The 27,980-nt window shown below is 45.9% G+C and overlaps 1 protein-coding gene across 2 annotated transcripts in view; it reads right to left on the bottom strand.

Moving 5' to 3' along the window:
* The window catches only part of RARS1 (arginyl-tRNA synthetase 1), a 100,908-nt gene that overhangs the window by 61,256 nt on the left and 11,672 nt on the right, over positions 1–27,980 (bottom strand). For both annotated transcript variants that reach the window (XM_088454940.1, XM_088454939.1), the window contains exons 3-6: positions 27,168–27,356; positions 22,491–22,599; positions 7,543–7,643; positions 68–189 (exon numbers count right to left, since the gene is read on the bottom strand). In XM_088454940.1, the coding sequence (XP_088311066.1) occupies positions 68–189; positions 7,543–7,643; positions 22,491–22,599; positions 27,168–27,356 (521 nt within the window). The remainder of the gene's footprint in view (positions 1–67; positions 190–7,542; positions 7,644–22,490; positions 22,600–27,167; positions 27,357–27,980) is intronic.

Below are 27,980 nucleotides of genomic sequence, written 5' to 3'. Positions count from 1 at the left end.
TTAATATACAGATAATGGTTTGTGGCTTGTTGGTGTTAGACTTAGAATCATTTTATATACAACTTACCTAAGTACTTTGTGGCCGAGGAACTCAAATAATCGGCATATGCTGTCCCCTATTATGGTGGAGCGCAGATGACCCACATGCATTTCTTTCGCAATGTTCGGAGAAGAAAAATCAACCACAACCTGAAACACAAGTTGTATATAAGTAATTGTGTGCAGTATTAAGTAGCATGTACAGGCATGTCATAATAGGTGAAAATAGCTATCATTAGATATAAAATAAAGGACAGAATTTAATAAAAACCTTCATCAAAAAGCAGCTGAAAATTGTTAATTATATTTGTTGAATTGTTTGATTTGAACTACTGAGGGAACACTACAATTTAAAAAAAATATAAGATCCTGAACATGTAAGGTCTGTGTGGGTACACACAGACGATGTCGGTCACATGCGGTGTCATCCGGTCACCCAACAGGACGATATCGCATGCGGCCCCGTTGCAAGTAATGAAGGACGGAACGAGGCATCATTCAGTCATTCATTACCTCGTTCTAATGTGTACCAAAGGTACGGTATATTGGCCCGTCGGGCCTACATATCGTACCGGTACACATCTCTCAGTGTGTACTTTGGTTTAGCCACAAGTTGCTGCTGACATCAAACCGCGATGATCAGAACTGTTACGTTAGGCTGATTTCTGCTTGCACCACAATGGCTGGAAACAAAGAATCACCCAAAGCAGTGGTATGCATAAAAGTAAAAAAAAAAAAATATATAACAAGTTTACTATTTTACTGAAACAATTATGTATGGTTCTGACTGCTGAGACACAGCAGCCAACAACAGAAAAGTACAACAAATGATTTGTTATTCCAGCACTGCAGTCGGAATCCCAAACACAATTATCAGACCGTGATAGGGGATGTAGTTATGAGACCGGTGGCCGCGATGCTGACAAGGGACTTAAAATGGGCGTCAACGCCAATCTTAATCCCAATGCTGGAACGCCGAAGGTCTGGAGCCCTAACGAAGGTAAGTCCTGGGCGCCCTTAGCGTTAGCCGCGCGGAGGCAGTGGGGGTTTAGGGTTAGGCTCCGCTAGGGGGGAGGGTTAGGCACCCCGGGATATAGTTATGAGATCAGCGGCTGCATGTCTCAATCCCGACAGCAGAATCCCGGGCAAGGGATGTAACATAGGCGTCTATATACACCAACGCCTATTTTAATCCCCACGCTGGAACGCCAGCCCGAAGGTAGGTACGGGGCGCCCTTAGCGTTGCCCGCAGGGGGGAGGGTTAGGATTTGGGAGTCTGGCGGGTTTAGGTTTTTTGGGGGGAGATTAGGGTTAGGCAGCCCTAGGGGGGAGGGTTAGACAACCCCCAGGGAGAGATTAGGGTTAGTCACCCCCCCAGGAGGTTTAGGGTGCGGAAAGAGGGGGTTACAGGGTTAGGCACCACCGGGGGAAGGTTACGCACCACTAAGGGAGGGTTGGGGGGGGGGGGGGGCAGAAGAGGTTTAGGGTACTTACCTGCCCCAGTCGGGATCTCCTCTTGTCGAGCATCCGCTGTCGCCGGTACTTCAATCCCATTCTAGACACCCACGGGGGGAGGTTAAGGTTAGGCACACCCACCCCGGGAGACTTGGGTATCTCCAGGGGGGAGGTTAGGCACCACTAAGGGAGGGTTAGGGATAACGTACTTACCTGCCCTGTCGGGATCATCTCCCTTCGGACTGCCGGGACTTCATATCCATTCACGTGACATTATGTATTATATTGAAAATGTTTATTCTAATTAAAACACAGGACATGTTAGCTGAATAATATGAGATATGGTAAGAACTTACCATTGTTATCTCTATTTCTACGAAGTCCACAGGGTTCCACAGGATACCTTGGGGTATAGGTGATGACGTCAGGCATCGGGCACCATAGAGTTAAGTTTTCAGCCTCCCAGGATGCATCAGGGTCCCCTCCTATACCCCGCCCCCGAGCCAAGGCATCTCAGTTACGTACCAAGCCATAGGCCGGAGGAGGAGAAGGAAGAGAGAAGATCTGGACACACACAAGAATCACATTCTCACCAGAGGGAGACGGAAAAACCGGTGACCAGAGTAAAGCCCATCTGCAGCACAGGTGCGACAGGGCGGGAGTCCTGTGGAACCCTATGGACTTCGTAGAAATAGAGATAACAAAGGTAAGGTCTTACCATATCTCATTTTCTACATCAGGGTCCATAGGGTATCCACAGGATACCTTGGGGATGTCCCAAAGCAGTATCCTTTAAGGGTGGGGACACTCCTGTGCTGAAAGGAGAATCCACCGTCCAAAGAAAGCATCCTGAGAGGCAAAGGTGTCAAACGCGTAATACCTCACAAAGGTATGGACCGAGGACAACGTGGCAGCCTTGCAGATCTGGACAGCAGAGGCACCACGTCGAGCTGCCCACGAAGGACCCACAGACTTAGTGGAATGAGCCCTCACAGAGGATGGAACCGGAAGGCCTTCATGAAGATAAACTTCAGAAATTGCCATACGAATCCAACCTGCCAAAGTCTGCTTTGAAGCAGGCCAAGCCATAAAAGGACAAACAAGGCGCCCGACTTCCTAAACGAAGAAGTGCGGTCAACATAAATCCTTAAGGCCCGCACAACGTCCAAAGTGGCCTCGCCCTGTTCCTATGAAAAATCAGAAAAGGGGGTATAAAGGAGAGAGCCCCTAAGTCAGAAACACGTCTGGTCGAAGCAATGGCAAGAAGGAAAATAGTTTTAGCCGTCAGCCATTTAAGGTCCACTGAGCCCAGTGGTTCAAACGGCGGTCCCTGGAGAACCCTCAGGACCACAGCTAAATCCCAAGGCGCCACTGGTGGAACAAAAGGTGGCTGAATTCGAAGAACACCCTGCATAAAGGTGCGCACATCAGGGATTGCAGCAATCCTACGATGGAACCAGACTGACAGGGCAGACACCTGCACCTTCAGAGACGCAAGGCGAAGCCCATGGTCCAGTCCCGCCTGTAGGAAAGCTAACACTCTAGACAGACAGAACTCCCGAGGGGCATAACCTCTCGGTCGACACCACTGGAAGAACGTATGCCACACACGATGGTATATCCTTGCAGAAGACGGTTTCCGAGCCCTTAGCATAGTTTGCACTACAGAGCTGGAAAACCCCCTGGACCTTAACATGGTCAAAGACAGCCGAGTCAGGTCCGGGTGAAGACAAGGACCCTGTGACAGTAGGTCCGGTCGTAACGGCAACCGCAGAGGAATGTCCACGGACAGCCCCTGGAGGTCTGAGAACCAGTGCCGCCTGGGCCACGCGGGAGCTATCAACAGGAGCGTCCCTCCTTCCTGTTTGAATTTCCGGATTACCCGTGGAAGAAGGGAAAACGGAGGAAATAGATAAGCAAACCGGAACGTCCACTGGACGGACAGAGCATCCACCAGAGACGCCTTTTCGTCTCTTGTGCGAGATCCGTACACCGGCAACTAGTTGTTGTGCCGGGACGCCATGAGGTCGATCTCTGGAAGACCCCACCTGTCCACCAGAAGTTGAAAGACGTCCTGGTGCAGAGATCATTCCCCCGGATGAACGTCCTGGTGACTGAGAAAGTCCGCCTCCCAGTTTAGGACTCCCGGGATGAATACTGCTGATATGGCCGGGAGATTGCACTCCGCCCAAACCAGGATTCGGGACACCTCTACGAGTGCCGCCCGACTTCGGGTTCCTCCTTGCCGATTTATGTAGGCCACAGTGGTGGCGTTGTCCGACTGGACCTGTATGGGGTGACCCTGGAGAACCCAATGTGCCTGCTGGAGAGCATTGAAAACCGCGCGGAGCTCCAAGATGTTTATTGGAAGCTCTGTTTCCGCCTGAGTCCATCTGCCCTGGAACAAGTGTGGACCCGTGACTGCTCCCCAGCCCCGAAGGCTGGCATCCGTTGTCAACAGGACCCAATTCGCCACCCAGAATGGACGGCCCTTGTTGAGATGGGTCGTCTGCAACCACCAGGCTAGGGACAGGCGAACCTCCGGAGTGAGCACCATCGTCTGGGACTTCAGACTCTGAGGCAGTCCATTCCATTTGGACAGGATCAATTGCTGCAGAGGTCTGGAGTGAAACTGGGCATATTCCACTTTGTCGAATACTGACACCATGGAGCCCAGTAACCTCATCGCCGAGTGCAGAGACACACGGCGACTCTGCAGACAACTGCGCACCCTCAACTGTAAGTCAGAGATCTTTTCCCCCGTGACAAAGATCCTTTGCTGTCTGGAGTCCAATAAGGCTCCGAGGTGTAAAATCCTCTGAGACGGGATCAGGGTGGACTTCTGCCAGTTTATTAACCAGCCGTGCCGTTGCAGTACCGCAATCGTCAGGTCCAAGTGGCGTAGAAGGAGCTCTGGAGATCCTGCTACCAACAGAAGGTCGTCTAGGTACGGCAACATGCGGACTCCCTGCAGCCGCAGGGAAGCCGCCATGACCGCCATAACCTTGGTGAACACACGTGGTGCTGTCGCAAGGCCAAAAGGTACCGCCCAGAACTGGTAGTGATAGTTGCGGATTGCAAACCTGAGGAACTGTTGATGGCGTAAAAGAATAGGGACATGCAGGTAAGAGTCCTATATGTCCAACGACACCATGTAATCCCCAGGTTCCAGCGCCAGAATGATGGACCGTAGGGTCTCCATCCGAAACCTGGGCACCCGCAAGGACTTGTTGAGTGCTTTGATGTTGAGGATCGGACGGTACGACCCATTGGGTTTCTGCACCAAAAACAGATTGGAATTGAAACCCTGGCCCCTCTGGGAGAATGGAACAGGCACTATAACTCCAGCCTGGAGCATAGTGTGCAAAACCTTCCGCAGTTCCGTGGTGAAGAATCGGGATGGGGGCCTGTGCCGAAAGGAGAGGGCATACCCGTGAGAAACCACCTTGTGAACCCAATTGTCTGTCGTGGTTACCGACCAACACTGGGCGAACTGCAGTAGGCGGCCTCCCACTCTGGGGTCCCCCAAAGGGAAGCCCGGACCCTCAGGCCGCAGGCTTGTCATCTGACTTAGGGGCCGGACGTCTGGTACTCCAGGCCTGTTTCCGGGGCTTCGCCGATTTTTTGGGGCCAGCCTGTCGGGGTAAAGACTGTGCTTTAGGCCTACCCTGGGCCCTATAAGGCCGAAAGGACGTACCTGAACTGGAAGGAACTGCAGCAGACGGGAGACAGGCAGATTTGGCTGCCGCCAGCGTGGCTACAATTTTGTCTAGATCCGGACCAAATAGGACTTCTCCATTAAAAGGCAAAGCTTCTAAGCCCTTTTTGGAATCAGCGTCCGCCTTCCAAGATCGCAACCATAAGGTGTCACGCGCAGCTACAGCTGCCGAAGAAATCCGAGATGTGAGGATACTGATATCCAAGGCCGCTTCATTGATGTAAGTTGCGGAATCCCGGAGATTGCCTACCAACTCGGCCTGTTCAGCCGAACAGTCGGAATCCAAAGAAGCCGACATAGCCCCTCCGCGTTACCCTCCCCCTCCGCTATAGGTACATTGCACTTAGTACACATAAGCTGGAGGGGAAAATCACTCTCAGACATGATGGAAAGTATGTGACCCCTCTCACTGATACTTATTAGTATAGTGGGAGAAACACCCTGCAATCACCGCACCGCAAGGGCTTTAGCAGAGTAAGAGCAGGGACAGAAAAAAGGCTGACAGTAGAAAATGAAAGTACAGGCACCAGCGCTAGCATTAGTCACATACAACGCAGAAAATCAATTCCCTGCACTATCAGCGCTGATTTCAACTACACAGAGTCTGGTAGGACACAGCGCTGCAAACACTGACCTGTAATCGGAAAAGAGGTATGCAGGGGGGACCCAGACCATGATGCCGCACTCAGCTTCCAGCAGCGTTCACCACCCTACAAAGATGGCCACCGAGGAGCACAGAGAGGGCCGGCCTGGGGGAGGAGCGCTGCCACAAAACCAATCGGCAGCTGTGCAGAGAGGACCGTGTGCAGCAGGGGAGACGCCGGCTGTTAACAGGGAAGGCGCTCCCCTGGCATGCAATTAACCCCCGGGACGCCGTAGCGCTTGCCGCTCAGCCGCGGCCCGCTGTTCCTGGGGTATAGTGGAAGCGCAGGCTGTTTGCCTGGCTCCACGTGCAGCCAGTCCCCAGGGGGCCCCCTGCTTGGGGACTTCTGGACCGTGTACTCAGCGGGGACCCACCGCGGGACCCCGCTGCTTACCTGTCCCCCTTGGATCCGGCCACGGTCCGAAGAATCTGGGGTCACCGCTAGCCGTAACCCCAGATACTTACCAGCATCCCCGGATCAGTACCGGCATTCTGGTACCGACGGGGTGAAGGGGAGACAGCATGGACGTCAGTACTGACTGTCCATGCTGTACTCCCAGATGTGCAGCCGCAGCTGCCGAATTTTGAAGAAAACTTCAGGGGCTTTAAGCCCTCCTCTAGACACGTGCTCCGACTCCGAGCCGGGCACCAACGAAACTGAGATGCCTTGGCTCAGGGGCGGGATATAGGAGGGGACTCTGATGCATCCTGGGAGGCTGAAAACTTAACTCTATGGTGCCCGATGCCTGACGTCATCACCTATATCCCAAGGTATCCTGTGGATACCCTATGGACCATGATGTAGAAATTATCCCTAAGCAATTCAGATATACTGATGCACATATGGCATGATCGGGCAGCACAGATGGTGTAATGATTAGCATTACTGCCTCACAGCACTGATGTCATGGGCTCGATTCCCACCACGGCTCTAACTGTGCAGGGACTGATGTGAATAGCCAAATATTCTCTGTAAAGCACTGCGGAATATGTGTGTGCTGTATAAATAACTGGTAATAAAAAAATAAATGATCAAACTGACAGAGGTACAAATTAAGTCAATTGTGCTAAAGCATGGGTATCTTTAAAACCTGGACTGTTTGGGAATCACTGCTGTATGGGATTCTGACTGCAGACAGTTTCTTACAAATACACTAAACAGAAATCAGCAGAAGGATAGCATTCCATAAAGCCGCAGAAAGCAGTGCCAGTGTCTGCTCGTGACTAATTGAATCTAGCCATAGTCTCATTAAAGACTTTTTTTTTTAAAAGAATACTGAGCAAATGTTGTAAAATTCATTGAGCATCATGTGGTACAGGCCTATTTACTCTTACACTACAACGATATCTGCACGATTTGTCGTCCCATGGGTCGTTCACAATATCTTTTGGTCGGCCATGCTGCACGGGCAAGCAGAAGATATCGTGTATGAGGTGGTGCACTTTAATGAAGGACGGAACAAGATATCGTTCCACCGTTCATTAAATTGCAGTGTGTAATCATCGGAGGTCCGGGATGAAAATAATTCATCCTGACCATCATCCAGATTTCTCCTCGTTGTAGTATGTACCCGGCCTTACAGACATTTATTTACAGTTGTGAAAACTACAAAAGTCGTCCCGTGGTGTAAAAACCTATACATAATTACATTTATGGCCAATAGATTTCTACATTTTGGGAAATTACCTTTTTCCTTTCTCCAATTACAGGTGGCTGAACTCCATTCACCAGCAACTTGGACAGTTGTTTCGATATGAAATCTTTTCGTAAGTGTACATTAATAAAGCCTGTTTAATCAGATGGTTTAGAACATTATAAAGCATGACAGTTTAAAGCAATGTAACTAGATAATTGATAAATACTACCATCAACAAAAATCAATATCTGGAGTATGAACAATAGATTTATGTTAGCTTATATAGCACATAACACATGGTGAGCAAGGACAATGTGACCACTGCTGTCATTCACTGATGTTAGATCTTTTCGTATATGTTGGAATTGATCTATTATACAAAGCTATCAAGCATGTGTCTAACAGCTGTGCAGTAGGGAGTTGAAGGGGGCCCCCACCCCCTCCCCAGACACCACAGCCTCCCATCTCCCACAGCCAGTGGCATCCGCTACCTCCCCAACCACAAGGCTGTCCAACAGTGACTCTGGAGAAAATACCCAACTCCGCTATATGGTGGTGAAATAAATATGTAATTTGGAGTGAGTCTATTAATGTAATACAGGGATATTATTAACCTAAAGTATTGGGGGTCATTAATGTACTGTTGGGGGATTTCATGTAATATAAGAAATGTAGTGGCTGGTTGGAGCTTTAATTGAAAATGTGGTCTGTATTTATTAAAAATGCAGAGGATATTATTGTAATGTGGTGTTGGCGGTGGCTAGTAAAATAATGTAAGGACTAGAAGTGGAATTTATCATGCATTGTTCAAATTGCTTTTCTCAAACATCCGATTTGGGGGACATTGAAGCCATGGGGTATAGAGGGCGCTGTTCAAGGAGCAGGCACAAGTGCAAACAAACTTCAATGCGGGCTGCCTCTACACCCCATAGGGCAGAGGCTCCCAAACGACGCCATTACAGTCCACATTTTAAGGATATCCATGCTTGAGCACAGGTGACTTAATTAGTAGCTCAGTCAATTTGATTTAACCATCTGGACTCAACCATGGATATCCTTAAAACCTGGACTGTAATGGCAAAGTTTGGGAAACTCTGGCAAAGCATATCAGTGTGCACAAAAGAGGTTGGCCAGCGACTAAGCAATTGGTGGCCAGATGTATCACAGCAACCATCCCACACGCGTAGGTTTCAAAACGGTCCCCAGTCTCAAATCGGTGAGTGCCTCTTGGGTGGTGCATCACGGTACCTCTGTGGATCAGTTATGCTTCCCCACCACCACCCCAACTACACCATCCAATTTACACACACCAAGGAGCGCACGTGTACCTCTCTCTTTCCAGTTATGCAAGTTGGCCACCTGGTCCTCAATCCAGTGTTCTCCCCACGCTTTAGGTCTCGAGTATTCCATTCAGCAAATTTCCTGAAGCCCCACAAAGCAACACATCCGAAATTCACACTGCACTGACGTTTCATATGGAAACATCAGACCACCCCTGTGCACATGAAGCAATACTGCATACCAGGTGGCCACAAAGAAATTACAGAGACATTGGCGGCCTATGTGGAGGAAGGAATATTCAGACTGGCCATCAGCCCATTTAATGCCCCTGTGTTCCCAGTGAAGAAACCTGATGGATCATGGAGAATGACTGTGGATTATCAGGCTTTAAATGAAGTCACACAGCCTTTAACTGCAGCAGTTCCTGATATGGTCTCAATTGTACAGAGGATTCAAGATACTTCTTCTTAACGGCATACAGTAATTGATCTGGCTAATGCATTCTTTTCTATGGCTATTGATCCACGCAGTCAAGATCAGTTTGTCTTTTCCTGGGAGGGGAGACAGTATGCTCCTACATTGTTGCCTCAAGGGTGGAAAAACAGTCTATCCATATGCCACAGTCTTGTGTCCAGGGACCTGGAGAGACTGATCGGACAGCTGAAGTGTGAGATATACCACTATATTGATGACACCATGCTGTCCGGGGCAACCGTAGAGGAGGTAACTGAAGATCTACACAAATTGACCACCTACATGGAAGATCGAGGGTGGGCAATTAAACAGAACAAAGTACAAGGTACTGCCCAAACTGTAAAGTTTCTAGGCTTGATGTGGACTGGTCCACAGAGGAAGATTCCAGAGCCTGTATTGGATGCTATTGCTCAACTAAAGACTCCCACCACAATGAAAGAAGCTCTATAAGTGCTGGGGACACTGGGATATTGGGGATCTTTTCTGCCACATCAGAGACTCATTCTCGACCAATCTACAGTGTAACCAGAAAGAAGTCAGTTTGTACGCACCACTGAACAAGAAGACAGATCAGGCATTTTATCTGGATGTAACTGTGACAACTCATGGAATGTCTTTGGGTCTATGGCAGAAGAGAGTGAACAGTGGGGAGAAGAAAATTCCAATAGAGTTCTGGGCTAAACAATATGCCACTGTACAATGCAGATACATGTCTTTGGAGAAGACTGTTAGCGGCTAATACTGCCTTGCAGCATGTGGAGACTACAACCAAGGGTCAGCCAGTAACCATCAGGATAGAGCTACCAGTGGCTGGTTGGTTGAGACAAGAGGGGATAGCCATCGCCAACATGGTGGCTAGAAGTCAACTCTGATGAAATGAAAATTGTATCTGCAGGAGTTGGGTGGTATCAGCAGCCAAAAACCATCACAAGTAGCGATCAACATTGTGGGGTTGGTGAATTTCCAGACTACAGAGGTAGAACTACCAGATTGAAGGTTCCAGCCAACTTGCAGAGCTGAGAGCAGTGGTCATGGTCCTAGAAGAGCAACCAGTTGACCAGCAAGCCACTCTGAAGATGTTGGAAGACCTACAAAAGATATTATGGTGTACCTCAAGAAGTACAATCTGAAGATGGTAATCGCTTCACTGGATGCCAAGTTCGTGCCTGGCTCAGGAGAAGAAGGGAGTGTATTGGGTATACAATATGTCTTATTACCCTCAGGCAGCAGGCCTAATAAAATGCATGAATGACTTACTCAAGAACTTTGTGTGTACACTTTCCAAGAAGCATCATGTGAATTGGGCAGACACTGGAATTGCACAAGTGATACTAATCCTATCTATTTTCCCGCACACAGGATGTATCCAAGAACTACATAGAACACCACCGAGATGCCATATTTCAATCTGCTTGGCCGAAGACCTGATCAAGGTCATCTACTGTGGTGTTGGTGGAAGTGATGTTTACAGTGTGGATGAATGTAAAGGAAATTGACCTATCTCAACATGGAATTTATACAACTACTGGAAAAAAGAAACCAACAAGGGCTCTACATGGAATGACTGATGACTGGAACAATCATTCAGTTGGTTCAGCTACATTAATTTCTGGGAATCCACCCATCTCTTAGTTTGAACCCACCTGAAACAGCCTCTCAGATTCAGAATGTTCTGGTGGGATCCATTGGGTTTCTGGATCAAAAATAGATTGGAATAGCCACCTTTTCTTTGTTGATCCAACGGAACTGGGATTATCATCCCTGAACCCAGCAGAGATCGAATGGCCTGTTGGAGATCTAAGGCCTTGACAGGCTCCAAGGGAGGAGCTGTGCAAAAAAAACCTTTGTGGGGGACTCTTCCAGAAAGTAAGGGCGTACCCCCGAGAGACCACTTCTCGGACCCAAACGTCTGTTGTCTGAACAATATGGTTAAGTGCCTGGAAAGCAGGTGCAGGTTCCAAGAAGGCTCTAGAATCCCTGCCGTTTACGGGAGGCATACTGTTAGACAGATAACAGAATAAGATTGTGGCTACTCTGGCAGCTTCTAAAGCGGCTGGTCTACCATCAACGACTACCCTAGACCTAGACAGTCGTCGTTTCGAGCATTTCTCCCACAAGAAAAAGCGAAAGGTCAATCTTCCTTTAGACAACCAGTTCTCGTTTAGACAACCAGACTAAAAGGTGCCCATCCACTAGCAGACATGAAAACGACTGCACGATTACGACATTGTAATCGTGCAGTCGTTAGTCTGTGATGAGCCTGCACTGAACGAGCAGTCGTTCAGTGCAGGCTCATCAATCATCTGCAAACATACTCAACCTGACGTTATCGTCAGGTTGACCAGCATGTTTGCACGATGATAGATGTCTAAACGATCAGCAAGCACGCGCATCGCTGGTGATTTTAGACATTTTTGAAAACGACTTCTGAACGATTAATCAGACGTTTGGCTTTCAAGTCAGACGACAAACCCTCGGCCTCATGAGGCAGGCCTCCCCCAGGGAAATGCCAGGGTGGGGGGCAGACTTCTTCAGTTTTTGGATAGCTGGCATGCGAGCAACAACTGAGGCAGCTGATACCTTAGAAGCCAGAATACCGGCGTCTAATGCCGCCTCTCCCAAATAAATAGGCGATTATCCTCAGCTGCTCCCTGGATGCCTCTGGAAGAGTATTTTCCAGTGCCCCTGTCCATTCCTCAATGGCCTTAGACACCCAAGCCATGGTCAGGCGGGTAACAGCTCCGTGATCTAAATTAGTAACTCAGTTATTTTGATTTAAGCATCTGTGCTCAAGCAAGGCTATCACTAAAACCAGGACTGTTAGTGTGCCTTGAGAACGGAGGTTGGGAATCACTGGTATAGGCAATGTGGCGCTCTAAACTAGATGTGCCACATGCGCATCCACAGTAGGCAGAACTTCCCATTTAGCACATTCGCCAGGTGGGAGGGAGTATAAAGCTGTAACCTTCTTTGTAACATGGAATCGTCTATCAGGAGAACTCCATGCTTCCCCCAGTTCAGAGACTTGCTCAAATTTGGAAAACTCAGCCCTAATGACAATCTGGCTCTTCACTATCGATGTTTAAAATTGTTTTGACCGCCCTAATCAAGGAGGGAACATCCACTACTGGAAAATGGTCGTCCTCTCCTGAGAGGAGCCTTGTACCTCTTCAAATTGATCTGAAGATGCATCAAAATCTATAGGCTGGCAGGACTGATAGGAAGAAGCCGACCGCCTTCTGGTTTTAGATACTATCGGCCTTGCCTGCTCGCAACATTTGCTGAAATGCAGCAGGGTACGGAGCCATATTCTGGCTTGAGTGGGCATAAACATCTATCCAGGACAGATGCATAGGAAGCATAAACATAGCAGATTGTAGCTGCGGAGGGTACCCCATAGTGGGGGTCGGCATGGGTGTAGATCAACTGTTCACAACCTGCGCCATAATCTGGAAAAAGGAAGACCAGGAGCAGGTAGGCTGGAATGATGCGGCGGCTCCTTATAACAGCGACCACACAATCCATCCTGTATGATATCCTGAGGGGTCAAGCCCGCCTGACAGGCCATACATGAAGTCAGCACAGGGGCCTTAGCCTCCTGCTTCTCCTTATATTTAGACATAACAATACAATACAATGTTATGCAAAGCAGTACAATACAATGTGACAGTGTTCACCCCCAAACCAACACACACCTGTAGCAGAGGGTTATGAGGAGAAAATAGCAGTTAGAGTTATAACTGAGTTATTCAGGGATAAAACAAAGGCAGTATAACACACAGCAGGCTTACATAAGTCACATACAACGCAATGACATACATGCAATAGGCTCTTAGTCAAATATGAAAAGCACAGAAAGCTTAGTAGGATATTGAGCTCTATACAACCTGGCCACCAAAGGAGAGGTATATAGGGAGACTGACCAAACCTCCTGAGATTTGCAGCTACAGTAGAGCACTCAAAGTGGTCTCTGGACATCTCATGACAGGGAGGAAGGGAGGAGCAACCCAGACGCGGGAAACCTAGTCTCTGGCCGAGTGTCTGGACTGGAGGAGGGGCTGAAGGGAAGAGCCTACCTCCCCTAGTCTGTATCAACCCACCAGGCGCACTGGCTTTTTACATGGCCGCCGCCACTGTTCCCGATGCCAGAATTGTATGTCCCAGTGGTCTAGTTGGAGAAGCAGTCGTCTCTAGTTCTCCACAACAGCGGCCTCCGGTAGGTCTCCACTGCCGGAGGTACGGACTGACTGAAGCGGGGTACCACCTTACCTGCATCCCCATGCTCCAGCTGTAGTCCCAGGCCTAGCATTTATTACTCTGGTGGTAGCTGGAACAGCAGCACAGGTGTCCACCCGGACACCTAGCGCTGCTTACTCATATAAAATAAACAAAAAAAAAACAAAGCTTGGGTCTGCCGAAGCAGTCCCCTGTCTACAAGCTGCACTGATCCTGCGCACCAAACAAAAAACTGTAGCCAGGGGCGGGGTATATATGGAGGAGGACCCAGTGCATCCTGGGAGCTAAAGCTTGTAACTGTTTGGTGCCTGGATCACTCCAATCACATACCCTAAGGTAATTCCTGCTGACCCTATGGAACCCAAAGAAGAAAGTAAGATTTTTTGGTACTCACCGTTAATCAATCTGGGGCATAGGTTCCCAAACGCCGTCATTACAGTCCACGTTTAAAAGGATATCCATGTTTGAGTCCAGATGGTTAAATCAAATTGACTGAGGTACTAATTAAATCACATGGATATCCTTAAAACGTGGACTGTAATGAGAACCTCTGACTGGGGGTCACTGCACTCCCTCCTTTTCGGTGTTACAGTCTCTTATGCGAGTGTTTTTCTTATTACGAGTGTTATCTTTATCTCCTATGGGCTAATTAAAGTAAAAATTGAGGTGGTTTGACCTATGGGATGCAGAGGGGGAGGAGGCAGCCCGCAAACAAGTTTAAGTTTGCACTTGTGCTTGCTCCTTGAGCCGCACCCGCTATACCCCTTTATTTCCAGTGCCCCCCAGATGGCTTAAAATATATGGATTTAACGGAGTACAAAAATCCTAGTTTTGGCAATTTTTCAGGTAAGTTAAAAAAGCCAGATTTATTCAATTCAAACTTGCCAAAAATTAATGGAACAATCAAGATTTTCATACACAACGTGCTGTGAATCACGTCCCAAATGTGTTTTAATGTTCTAACTAAAATTGTCAGATTTACTAAGATACAGTTTTGCATGTCGCTACCAGATTATCAGAAAAAGAGGTTCTAATGGCCAAGAGCTCAAATAGCATGCAGTTTGCTCTAACTGCACTGTCAGAACGAACTAAAAAGACACAACCATATGTATTAGGATTGCAATTACTACTACATAAGGGGTCATACTATCAGTAATTTAAATTATGTGGGATTATATTATATTAATTGAGCTATGTTAAGTAATGGAGGCATGTGCATACCAGCACTTGTAATGCCACAAGTGTGCAATATAAATTAACATGTACCCATTAACATAAAAATATTATAGTGACCATTAGTGGATTTACATATAGACTGCCTAGACAAAGCTGCTATCGTCGAAACGCACGTCGGCATACCACGCTGCCGCCGGTTTATCTTTACACACCTATCCTGTAACACTTCACTATCACCTTTTTTCCCCTTTTCGTGTGATGCCCTGGGGATGGTCCTTGGCTGGAATTTTTTGGGGTGCCTTGCTTCTCGGACGTGAACCCCTTAATGTTATGGACGCTGGTATAGAGGAGCCTTGACGTCGGCCCAGCGCTTATTCATATATTTGCAAATGTATGTAAACCAATACCTCTGAATTTCTATTATCATGTAGGATTCAAGTATTTTTGATTTATCTGCAGTGTGCTGGGGGGCAATTTTCTTTTTTCTGTGTTCAGTGTAAACCCCGCCCTTTACAAGCACCTGTAGTATATTAAGCTGATTGAGCAACTACCATATTTTTTGCTTGCGATTTACATATAATATTGGCCCCTAAATTAACAATAATTGTACTTTATTATGCATGGTCTATTTACTTGCAGCTTTGCAATCTCACTGGACAGAGTCATTTTTTGGTATGTATTCCTGACAGTGAGCCAGATCACCGTCAAATTTGGCCCTTCAAAGAAGCCGCAGACCGCAAAAGTAATTACATGTCACATGTGTTACCCTACCATTCTCCCTTTGCCACATGTTCCCCTACCATTCTTTTTTTGTCATATGTTCCTCTACCATTCTCTCCTTGTCACATGTGTTACCCTTGCCACACGTGTTCCTCTACCAGTCTGTCCTTGTCACATATGTTGACCCACCATTCTCCCCTTGTCATATTCCCCTACCATTCTCTTTGGTCAATTATTACCCACACTCTCCCTTCCATATTCAAATATAATATCAATGGGATCTAGGTAGAGAATCAAATGTAATAAGGGGAGAGTTGGGGGGCATGCGTGACAGAGAGAAAGGTTTGGGGATATAAGTGACAAAAATACGATTTTTACTCACCATTCATCTGGGCTATGTATAGTGAGCTGAGTGAGGAGTTGGGCACTAACTAAGACTGGCTCCCACCCCATCCACTAGAACCTCAGTACGTTTAACAAAGCCGGAGAAAGACCCACGGAGGAACTGAGAAAACCAGAAACCAACAGGTAACTAGTCAATTTAAAAGGGGGGGGGGGGTGGCGTAGGATCAATCAACACCAACATAGAATCTGTACTCCTCAAACGCACGTACCACATCCAGTGCTAAGAAAGAAGCTCCACTAGTCACTGAAGCCTTGCGAAAGGCTGGAAGGGCGATATCCTGGTTAATGTGGAAAACCGATACCACTTTCGGGAGAAGGGAAGGTTTAGTGCGTAACACCACCTTATCCTCATGAAAAATAAGCGGAGATTTACAAGAAAGAGCCGCTAACTTAGATATTCTCCTTGCCGCGGCAATGCCCAAAAGAAAAACAACCTTCAAAAGTGGGTATCGCAATTCTACAGATTCCAATGGCTCAAAAAGGTGCCTTTTGAAGTGCCTCCAAAACTAAAATTCAAGTCCCAAGGAGGAACCAGCAGGACATAAGGAGTCTGTATGCGAAGAACCCCCTGCAAGAAGGTTTGAACTTCAGGAATGGTGGCCAATTTCCTTTGAAATACAATCAACAGGGCCGAAAAGGAAAGGCTTTGAAAGAAGACCCAAAAATACCATCCTTTGATATGGAATTAAATTTGACTTGGGAAAATTGATGATCCAGCCGAATTTCTGGAGCATGCCTATGGTAATCTGAAGATGATGTTGCAATAGGGCTATTGAAGGTGCCCTTAGCTACAAATTGTCCAGATAAGCCAAAACATTGACCCTGTGGACAAATCGAATGGTAGAGCCTGGAACTGAAAATGACGGTGCCCCACTACATACTGCAGATGATGTTGATGACCCCTCCATATAGGAATATGGAGGTAGGCATCCTTGATATCTATGGAGGCCAGAGATTCCCCTAACTCCGTGGAACAAATGACTGACCTTTAACCCCTTGAGGTTGAGAATGGGACGAAACGACCAGTCTTGTTTGTCTACTGAGAGAAGACTGGAGTAAAACCCTTGCTGTAGTACCGGAATAATTACTCCGGGCTCGGAGAGTGCAAAAATTGCCTGTATGAGAGCAGCCTTTCTGCAACCATCCACAGGGAGAGGAGTGGAAATTTTTTTCTGGAACAGGACCCACCAGATCTAACATGTAACCCCTCGTTACCAGTCCACTTATTCAACCATCCAGGCTGGATTGAATCCAAGTTTCCCAGAATCTGAGTAAGCGGCCTCCCACCAGAGGTCGGGTCCCAGTCCCGTGACAGTCATGTAGATTGATCTGCTAACTTAGCAGGACGGCGACGGGTGCCGGGTGTTGATACGGGAAGGTAAGGACTTTTACCTCCAGTTAAATGAGAAATAATTTTAATGAATTCTGGACCAAACAGAAAATCTCCTTCGAATGGCAGTGCCTCTAAAGCATGCTTGGACTCTATGAACCGTATAAAATTTGAGCCGAGCCGCGATACTTTTTCGTGGCCGGACTTTTCACCTACTTCGCCTGTTTTGCAGGCGGAAAAGTATTGCGCGTGTGCCCGCTTATCCCCGTATTCAATTTGAAAGTACGCGAAAACGGGACCCGGCGAAACTTAACCAGGCGAAAAGTACTGTCAGAAATGGGGAAATCAGCCTGACTCCCACAAAAGATGGTCTGACATGGGGGTTCACTATGGTACCCCCCGATTTGGCTTGCTAAAGGTATTTGGTGTTTTTAAACAGGCTCAATAGCTGCTAAATAGCGTTTTTCTATACGTGGTGCAGAATAGTATTGTGGAGTATTTTTCCCAGAAAATAACTTATCCCTGCAAATTTGGGGTACTTGAAAATGGGGGTCAGCATATTTAAAAAGTTGCTAAAGTGAAGTTGAAAAAATTGTGAAAAATCCACCTGCCGCAAGCACCTGCAATCAAAAAACACTTGGGGCATACTTGGGGACCCCACCAGGGTCAAGTTCGCTACTTTTTAACTTTGTACCCCAATATTTTTTTTTGCCCCCTTTTCAAAGTCATTTTTTGGGGTGTCCTTAAGTGTTTTTTTAAAAATGTTTACCTTTGTACTGTCTGAAGGCTGCAGGTGGGTTACCGCAAAGTTGCACCCAAAAAGCCCAATTCTGCACTTTTTTCTGCCTGCTATTCATAGGCGAAACCTTTTGCCTGGTACATTGCATTGACTTTCCGCCTAGGCGGAAAGACTTTCAAATTGAATACGGGGTAAAAGTAAAACAGGCGAAAATGACATCATTGGCAAAAAAGTATAGCGGATCCGGACTTTTCGCCTCAAATTGAATACGGGCCTATGTCTGTCTTCCATGTTTTAAGCCAGAGGTGGGGTACCTTTTTTCTGACGAGGGCCATTTTGATATATATAACATTATATGTGGGCCTGGTGCAGGCCACTCCCCCTCCATAAGATGTCATACGGGGGTGGGGGCAGACTCGCCGGTGATTACAGCAATGCCCAGAGCATCCTCAGGATGCTCCGGGGAGCTGTAAAGGCAACAATGTGACCAACTGAAGCATCCTAAGGACGCTCCAGGTTGCACTGCTGCATAGATTCTGGCTGCTGTGTGCCATTCTAGGCACCCTGCTAGCCAAATGAGGCTAGCAGAAAAAAGCTCAGAGGGCCAGACCAAATGATACAGAGGGCCTTATAAGGCCCCCGGGCAGGAGGCCTTATAAGGCATCCCTGTTTTAGGCCATCCCTGTTTTAAGCCATAGAGAACGTCTGGCAGAAATGGCCAAAGCAGAAATATGAGACTCTACGTGAATAGTGTCTATTAAAGCATCACCTATATAGGTCCGAGCCTCTGCAATTTGATCAGCTAAAGAACTAGCTTCAGACAAATCCTCTGATTGAAACCCAGCAATCATCTGGACCATCAAAGAAGTTATAGCCTTTATCACCCAGGCCCTGGCCAGAACAGGCCGCAGCGAGACTCTTGACAAAGGGAATATAGACTTAAGTACAGCCTCATTCTTCCTATCCACAGGCTCTTTAAGTGTTGTGGGGAGAACAGTATTCCTGACCAACCCTAGCAATAGGAGCATCCACCATGGGTGGCATTTCCCAAAGCTTGGCATCCTCTTCCAAAAAAGGATAAAGATACTTACATTTTTTCGGAATCAGGTTTTAACCAGGCTACTTTTAATATTTCTCCAAAATGTGAAAATTCTGGGAAAACAGATACATCTTTCTTCTTCCGTTTAAGGAAAGAAACTGAACTAGTCACTGGTATAACGGTTTCCTGTAGATGCAAAGTCTCCTGGACCGTATCTGCCAGCACAGAAACCCCTGAATAAGAATGGGAGTCATCCTCCCAGTTTGAGGTGTCTTCCCAGTCATAATCCAATTCCCCTTCTTCCTGGGAAGAGGCGGCTGAAGCCTCATCTCCAGGAAAATCCTCAGAGGACTGACCTGAACGTCTCTTAGTGGCTGTGGCCCCTGCTGACGTTACCATTTTATTTAGGGAAGCTGCCATCTCAGCGAGACATCTCCCATATCCTGGGCTTATCTGGGCTCTACCGAGGGACCAGACAAACTAGGAGTTTGAGTACAGGGTAACATATAATTTGCCTGAGAGTGACGTAATGCACCTATGGCCTCAGCCATAGACCTGGCCCAATCAGGCATCACCGACTGTTCAGCCGAACTTCCCCGTAATGAATCTCCCTCTGAACAAACAGCACAGAGCGACCCTGGGTCCGTACAACATTTTAACACATTTTGTACAAGTATATAAAGTGTCTGATCCCTGTTTTTTGGAACCCGTGTCGGTCTTCTCCATACTGAGAGAGAAAGACAACTCTAACCAATACAGAAAGCTACTTAAATTCTTCTGGGAAAAGTGTAACTGTTTGAATAGAAAAAAAAAACAAAGGTTTTTTTTTTTACCCAGAATAACCACCACTGCTTCTGAAATGACAGCAAAAGTGATAAGTATTAATAAGACTCTAAAATCACCTGTTTAAATGCAAACAAATAAAACCGGACTCCTGTCCACATTCACTTGCACAAAAAATAAAGTTAAATGAAGAATCTTGAGTACAAAACCATGTATGTTACAGCCTAAATTCCTAAAGTAGTGCAGTAAAGTTAATTTTAGTTAGTAAAGTTAGATTTAGGATTGTTTAGTTTGTCCCATTACTTTTGGCCCCTTAAAAAGTGGGAGGCACATATAGAAACTGTTGTAATTCCTACACCGTTCACCTGATTTGGATGTAATTACCCTCAAATTAAATCTGAAAGTCTGCAGTTAGAGCACATCTTGTTTGTTTCATTTCAAAGCCATTGTGGTGAATAGAGGCAAAATATGAAAATTCTGTCAATCTCCCAATATTTATGCACCTGACTGTATATATACATATATATATATATATTTATTACATATATACACACACACATAACATTGCTATAAGACCATACATCACCAGGTTAACTATCAAAAGTAATAATCCCAATTTAACTGCTTATCTGATAAGAGACAGCCACCCCCCTGTAATTTGCAGTGAGTCTCAGCAAAGAAGGAATTCAGCAGTGCTCAAACACCTGCCAAAATAGTGTTTGGGGCGTGGCCTATGAAGCCCCGTAAGTCTGCTGTCACTCAAATGCATGGGGGCGTGATCAGACACGCCGTCGGCATCCTGCTTCAATCCGGATGCCTCATGTCATAATAGGCTTTCCCTAGCCGCCAGCGCTTCCTTCTCCAGAGATCAACAGGGCTTGCCTGATGTACAGCGCTCTTAGTAATGACGTCATAGGCGGCACACCTGCAGGTGCAGCGGCGCTGCGCCATGGGAGCGTGGCCAACGAGCTAACCTCTCCCAAAAGCCGGCAGCATGCTCTGTAACATCTACAGCTGCTGCCAAGTGAGTAGTAACCTGCCCGGCCACTCTGCTAAAGCGGCGTGCCGGGAAGCAGTAATACAGCAAACAAAGGCCCTCATTCAGACCCACTCGCGATCGGCTGTCCACTCGCAAGTGGGTCGATGGTCCCCACTGCGCATGCGCACGACGGAGGGAGCTCCGTCGTGCGCATGCGCGAGGCCCGACGGGCGAAGGACTTTCCTTCGCTCGGAGTGTCTCATCAAAGGGGGCGTGCTGTCGATGGTGACTGACAGCACGCCCCCTTTGGTGGGCGTGCCTGCCAGACGGAGGCGTTCCCAAGGGAACGCCTACCGTCTGAAGCCGGCCCCACTGACATCACTAGTGATGTCAGTGGGAGTGATTTTGGCTCTGATAGAGCCAAAATCACTCCTGGCCTTGCAGTTGAAAAACCCAACCGCAGGCTTTTGCTCGCAGTTTCGATGGTCAAGACCATCGTGACCATCATCCTGCACGCTCGTATATGCTGTGGGTGGTGACCCACTGCTATACGAGCGTCCAGGAGGACGCTCCATATTAATGGAGGTGGGCCCTGATTCAGAGCGAGCCCTCTGGTCAGAGCGTCCGGCTCTGAATCAGGGCCAAGGTTTTTACATGTACCAAGCTTACCTTTTTGTCAGCGGCCCCCCTCAAATGTGTGTCTGGTATGGACTTTGGTGATTCTCCCAGAGGCAGTCTTTAGAGTGGGATACAGGGTTCACACAAAACCTCTATTTCTACCAACTCCCACTGTGCTAGTGCTTGTCGCCTTTTGCCAGGTATAAGCACTCAAACCAAAAAAGGAAAATAAAGAAATGAAATCTAACTAAAAGGAGCTAGGAACTATCTAGTGCCTTAATCCAAGGCACTAAAAACAAAACTGAAGTTCTAGTAGAAGGGGTTATATAGGGGGTGGGAGCCAGTCTTAGTTAGTGCCCGACTCCACAGCTCACTATACATAACCCAGAGGTAATGGCATCCCCCAGATGGATGATAAAGGAAGGGAGGCAAGATACATAATTCAAATCAGAACCAGGAGACGGATACATGTGCCAGCACATTGAGTCAACTACATACCCCACTTGTAGTCAAGCCCCTCATGGGGGGTGGGAGTCTATGATATGCATACAGAAAAAGAGCGCTGTAGCATATGCCTACATCAGGTGTGAAGGCTCATTACTACACACCTCTTACATCCTTATTGTGAAGATGAGCAACCCCACCAAGCTCAGCTTGTGATGTTACAAATACAAGCTGAACAGTTGCATTATGAAACCTACATGATTCACTACCTTGACATATCAATTAAAGCCCTACAATTTTAATGTGTCAAATCAGTGTTCCCTCTCCATAGACACTACATTCTACTGTAGTGCAGCACTGCTAATGTGCATAGTAGCCACTCCATTTGGAAAGAGAAGGTTGGGGGAATGCAGAAAATGGGAAAAGGAGACTGGAGTCCATTAAAGGGGCATAAATATGAGGCTGTTACTCTGGGTAGAGTAATTTATTTAGTAGGCAAGGAGTCCTAAAATGCTCACAGGATACTAAGTGGTGGACATAGGACGCTAGGCATAAGGATGTTACGGTGGGCAATGTGAACTCCAGTTATTGATCATTGACGTTAGGATACAACCACTTGCAGCTTGGAAACAAGTAAAAATTCCAGGTTAAGTGCATCACAACCACACTACACATAGCCACAGCTAAATCCACACTTCAGACTTAGTTTTGTGCTATTTTACCAGGTAATGAGGACCTTTTTGAAAATTTCTTGCAACAATTCACACACTGTACCTGGTCCAGCAATGTCGGTTTTCTCAATCAAGTCATTATTGGGAAGATTATTAACAATCTTCTCAGCAATTTCTCGAGGATTCACTTTTTGATCTCTTGCTTTCAGCATCTGAAATAGAATGAAGATTCTCTTATTAGCTCTTATCACTCAGTACAAAAGGGGATCAAAACAAACGTTACGTACAAGACATGAAACCATAGGTAAAGGTTGTCTTGCGCAAATAAGCTTACAATATAAGAGGAGTGTAGGGAATGCTTGATATTGTGTCTGCAGTACGGTAGATGCATTATGTGCAGCTACTAGTGGGGCATCACTATTGGAATGATGAGACAATGTAAAGCAAAGATGTTAGACATTAACTAGTCGCTGTAGAAATCTTTAAACAGCCAGCTGACGCCAACAACGTTCCTTCACTATTTATCCCAATTGAGCCTCCGTCCATCAGTTAGAAGAAACATGAATAAAGTTTACATTATTGATTAAAAAATTATCTGCTGCAAATTATGTTAAGTATAAGACCTATTTTCCTAGAGCCTCACCTTCATGCTCCTTCTCCTGCACCCAAATGGACATAACAAAACCTAAAACACACTTTGTCTGATCAACTTCTCATTCACTAAAACTACTTTCATATAACTATTCTGTCCTTTCCTACCCTGCATGTGTCCTTCTACAATAGCACAACTGATTTCACCTCTAGACAATGCAGCTACAGCTACCAATTAGTCTCCAATGACCCGGGACTCCAGCTATTGTGCCCAGTTTTGCAGGTTCTTTTTCCAGGGAGTCAGGCAGCCAGTGAGAGCTGTGGAAGGAGGTAGTGGATGGTGACTATCTACTGCACCTGTACTAGACGGACACAGTAGATTACATAACAGATCCTTCCATTGTTCAAGACTTGCAAAGCAAAACTCTACTTCTTTAAATTCACCCAGTCATCCAACCACCATCGCCCCTTATTTACCTGCCTATAACTCACGCTGTCCACCTCCTCACTGCCCAATAATGGAAGATGAAGTCACTGCACTTAAAATTATTTCTTCAAATCCTCTGCTCCCTCTCTCCCACTACAATAAAAATTCTAGTTCAACTCTTCAATCTCTCTCTCTTCTCTGGCACATTACCATCCTTCTATATGCACTATTCTCACCAAACCTAAACAAATGATTCTATTTCTCTCCTCAAAACTACTTGAGTGACTTTTTCCTATCTCACTTTGCCTCCCAACATCATTTTCAACTCATGCAATCAGGATTCCTCCCCAACATTCTACTGTGACTAATCTCACAAAGGATTTCAATGTTCTAATTTTGCAATGTCTAAGGGTCTCCATAGTCACCCACACACAACACAAGTTTATGTCCCTCTTCCTCGCACACCAGTTGCCACTCTGGTACTAATGCTGGCTGAGTATAAGGAGAAGCATCACATGGAGGAAGTATTATTTACTAAAGCCTCATACTCCAGATGCTGCTTGATTTTTTATTAACACACTTACAGTCCTTATCTGTCTGGGACAGCTGTCTGTTCAGAATGTCGACCTGGACTTTATTTCAACACTCAAATGTCAACATGTTCATACTGTTGACATTTAACACGTCGACAACAGAATGTCAACATGCAGCTTTTTGCTTTGTTTAGGCTAAAATAAGCAAAAGTACTGTATTATGACATTATGGTGTCGATCTTGTACCCATGTTGACAGTTTTGAATGTTGAATATTGGTTGCCAAGTCCATGTCAACATTATGACTGAACATTCAGAAACTGTCCACAATCTGTCGACTTTACATACCACACCCAGCTGTTCCAATATCATCCTCTCCATATGTGCAGACCATAAAAGGACACATTGGGAGTTACTATATCCTTTTTTATCTGCTTGCTGTTGCTTTGCATGCAGCTTAGTGATACATGTGCTTCTCAAATTGGGATGTTCAGGATCTTGTTGTTGATCTTTTTCTGTAATAAATAAATCTAGAAGATAATAGGGTAACATGTCCTAACAATGGCATCATAGGAGGAGGATTTATATCTGTGTACTTTAAAAACCCAAAAATTGGATTTTCATGCTACCGTAAAATCGCATTTTGTAATCCATCTGGAGGACACTGTAGTCTTGACTATGGCGATGCGCGTGCACGCTGGGTCCTTGCCGACCCCGACTATCTATTGAACATGCCCGTCAACCTGACGATGGTCGTCTGGTTCGGCATGTTAATAGATAGGGAGGTTGGGCTTCTGCACTGAAGACGTTCAGTGAACGTCTTTCAGTGCGGTGCCCGCACCTCAGCGACATGAAAGACTGAACGCTGGACATTCAGACTTTCATGTCGTTAAATGGATAGGCCCCTTTAGTGGGCTAGCACAGGAGTATAGAGACTAAAAAGGTAAAGTGTTAGGCTCCTCCCCCTCAGCTCCTATAACCTCTCCTACCTCCACCTAACCTCAGTTTCGGCATAACCAAGCCATGTGGAGGAAAAACAACCCTAACTGTGTTACTAGAACATAGAAAAAAAACACAACCATCACAGAGGGTTCGCAGTGTCCCTTAGATGGATTAGGTGTAAGGGATTTTCTAAAAAGGATGAATAAAAAAATCCAAACTTCCTCTTACACTGTAGTCTTGACTATTGAACTTCACTAATCAAGCAGCCTAAAAAGGGAGGTCGTCGTCCGGCAAAGCCGCACGTAAAACACCTAAAACTCTGGACAACTGCTCAATCAAGGCTCCGTGGTGCACCGCCCAAGAAGCCCCAACTGCACGAGTAGAATGAGCCTAGATGGAAGCTGGACAGGCTTATATGAAAACAGGTAAGCCTGGCGGATAGCAAAAGTAATCCATCTAGCAATGGAATAGGTGAACGCCAGCCGACCGTTATTTTGGGGCATCCACCAAAACCAACGATATCTTGGTTCAAATGGAACTTTGAAACCACCTTCAGTGAAAAAAAAAAAAAGCTTAGTCCGAAAGACTACTCTGCCAGAATGAAAACTGACCAGGGGAGGCCCTACAAGACAAAGCAACCAACTCTAAAGATGCCCACACACATAGCGATTTTTTTCCCGATTGGGTAAAAAATGGCCAAATCGTGAGTCCCCACTCACGATCACGATGCGATGCGCGCCCACGCAGGTCGCACATCGCATTATCAGATCTGTCGTGCAGTATGGCAGATCTGACAATCTAGGAAACAATGCACTGTAAAAAGTCTGGCTGCAGGAGGTCGGATGAAGATTGGACAGCATATCGTGCGCTGAGCTGCCGGGGAGAATTTCAAGGGAAATCAGACACATCGTCGGATCGTAAGTATATCGGTATGTGTGTGGGCACCCTAAGACATGCCTAGCCGAAGCAATGGCCAGAAGATAAATCAACTTCCATATAAGATACTGCCCCTCTACAGTCTCAAGGGGCTCAAATGGAGGCCCCTGAAGAGCCTCTAACATCAATTTTAGATAAAGTTGAGGGTTAGGTGGTATGTAGGGAGGCTGAATTCTTAGTACCCCCTAAAGAAAAGTCTATACATCCGAAATGGCTTTTTAAATAGCACAGACAGAGCCGAAACCTGACCCTTAAGGGAAGATAGGCGAAGGTCCTTAGTCAGACTATCCTGGCGAAAAGAGAAAAAAACGCAGTAATCTAAAGAAAGCTGCCAACAGACCCTGATGCTCACACCTGGAAATACAGGGCCTCCAGATATGATAAATCCTGGAGGTGACCGACTTACAGGCTTGAACCATGTGCTGGATAACACACCTGAAAAAAAACACAAGCCTTCAAGACTTGTCAAAGCCAGACAAAACAAATCAGGGTATATGCCAACGAGGCTATTCTGGAGCTATGAGAATTACTGGAAGACCTTCTCATTGAACAAGCAGAAATTCCCTGGCCAGCAATACTCTGACCAAGGTGCTGCCATAGTGTACACTAAGACTGCCTGTGACCCTCCTTTAGACAGAGTTAACATACACATGTAGACGTAGTGGTCGGCCAAGGAAATTTAGTTAATTAGATGAAAGACACGTCTACTTCCCTTCGAAATTGGAAGATGTGCAGCAAAGATTCATAAGTAATGTTATTCTACCCCTGAAATTACATCATTATAGAGATTGAATGTTTATTCGTCTTTGATATCCAGAAAAGGGGGTGCTATCACTGACAATTAGAAATTGATCATAAGAAGGAAGAGAAAAGAATTCTCATCAGGGGATGCACTTAATTCAAATCTAAATTTTATTAGTACTATTCTTTTCTTTCCCTTCTTGTGATGTTCTTCAGTTACGCAATTACAATTCCACATAATACACTGCCATTGGCCTATTATATTATTTTTGCTATTATCTTCTTTAGATGATTATTTACTTCATATAAATAACAAGATCCTGAAGATCGTAATTTGAGGAATAGGCTAACTACATATGTAAATGGAAGCCCATAAAGGCTTGTGAGGGCTGCAATAAAGACAGGCATAACAGTTTACATTATGGAGCAAGTACAAATCTAAACTATTTAGCTATTACCAAGATAGAAATTTGAATTTATTAGATCAAGCTGAATTTTGCCATTTATTTTACTGGGCATTCAAGGTACATTTGCCAGTGTTTGAATCTATTTCTTGCAAAAGTCAAACATACACTGGCATGGTAAAATGAATATCCATATTTCAAGTTTACCTGGGTCATTGCCATTGCGCTGTTGCATTGATAGTCACCAAATTTCAGCTGCTGGCTTGGAGTGACTGCCAAAGGGGCATTTTCTAATTCGGGGTATGCAGCTCTGATGGCCTTGCCAAAGACCTCCTGGAGATGGGCGTTGATGTTGAGCATACTTTTCACTGATTTGTTTTTTTCTTCTTGAAGACTCTGTCAGAAAACAAAAACAAAACTTAAAAATAGGGAAGACCAAAAATATAATGTGAAATAGGGAAATACATGTTATGTAGTGAGATCATGTGGTCCAGTCACAGTCATTACAGGAACCCTGCATATATATCCTCCAACATAGGGTCTGGACACCAAAATAGAATCCATTATGAAGACTTTCTTCCTAGATAGATGAGACAGGGCATATGGAGTACTGTACAGTCTTACAGTGAGATCTGTTTTCCCATCTCTCTCTGATTTGTAACTAGGAACTCTTGGTATATTTGTCCAGCTTCACTATTACTAGACCTTACACAGAATGCTAACTAAGCACCATAACAGTTTGCTTATTCTATGTATATGATGAATTTTTAAGTTATGTATTTTCATATAAATCAAATGATTCTTGTTCACATACACGTTCAATATATATCACAGGGTATGCGTCTACAAGTCAGGTAAGTAAACTTGTTGCTGTGCTCTATAACAGACCATCTGGTAGTATACACGTGATAAGCTATTCAAAGGGATTTCTGTGTAGAAAGTCAAATACAACTTTCTTGTTAAGCTTACCATTGCTGTACAGAACAAGCTACGCCCAATATCTCACTGAGAAGTCAGGTG

Source organism: Taudactylus pleione, unplaced genomic scaffold, assembly GCF_031769625.1.
Source record: "Taudactylus pleione unplaced genomic scaffold, aTauple2 ptg000637l, whole genome shotgun sequence".
Taxonomy (NCBI): Eukaryota; Metazoa; Chordata; class Amphibia; order Anura; family Myobatrachidae; genus Taudactylus; species Taudactylus pleione.
Note: the sequence above shows the minus strand (reverse complement) of the source record. Positions and strands in the feature narration are given on the sequence as shown.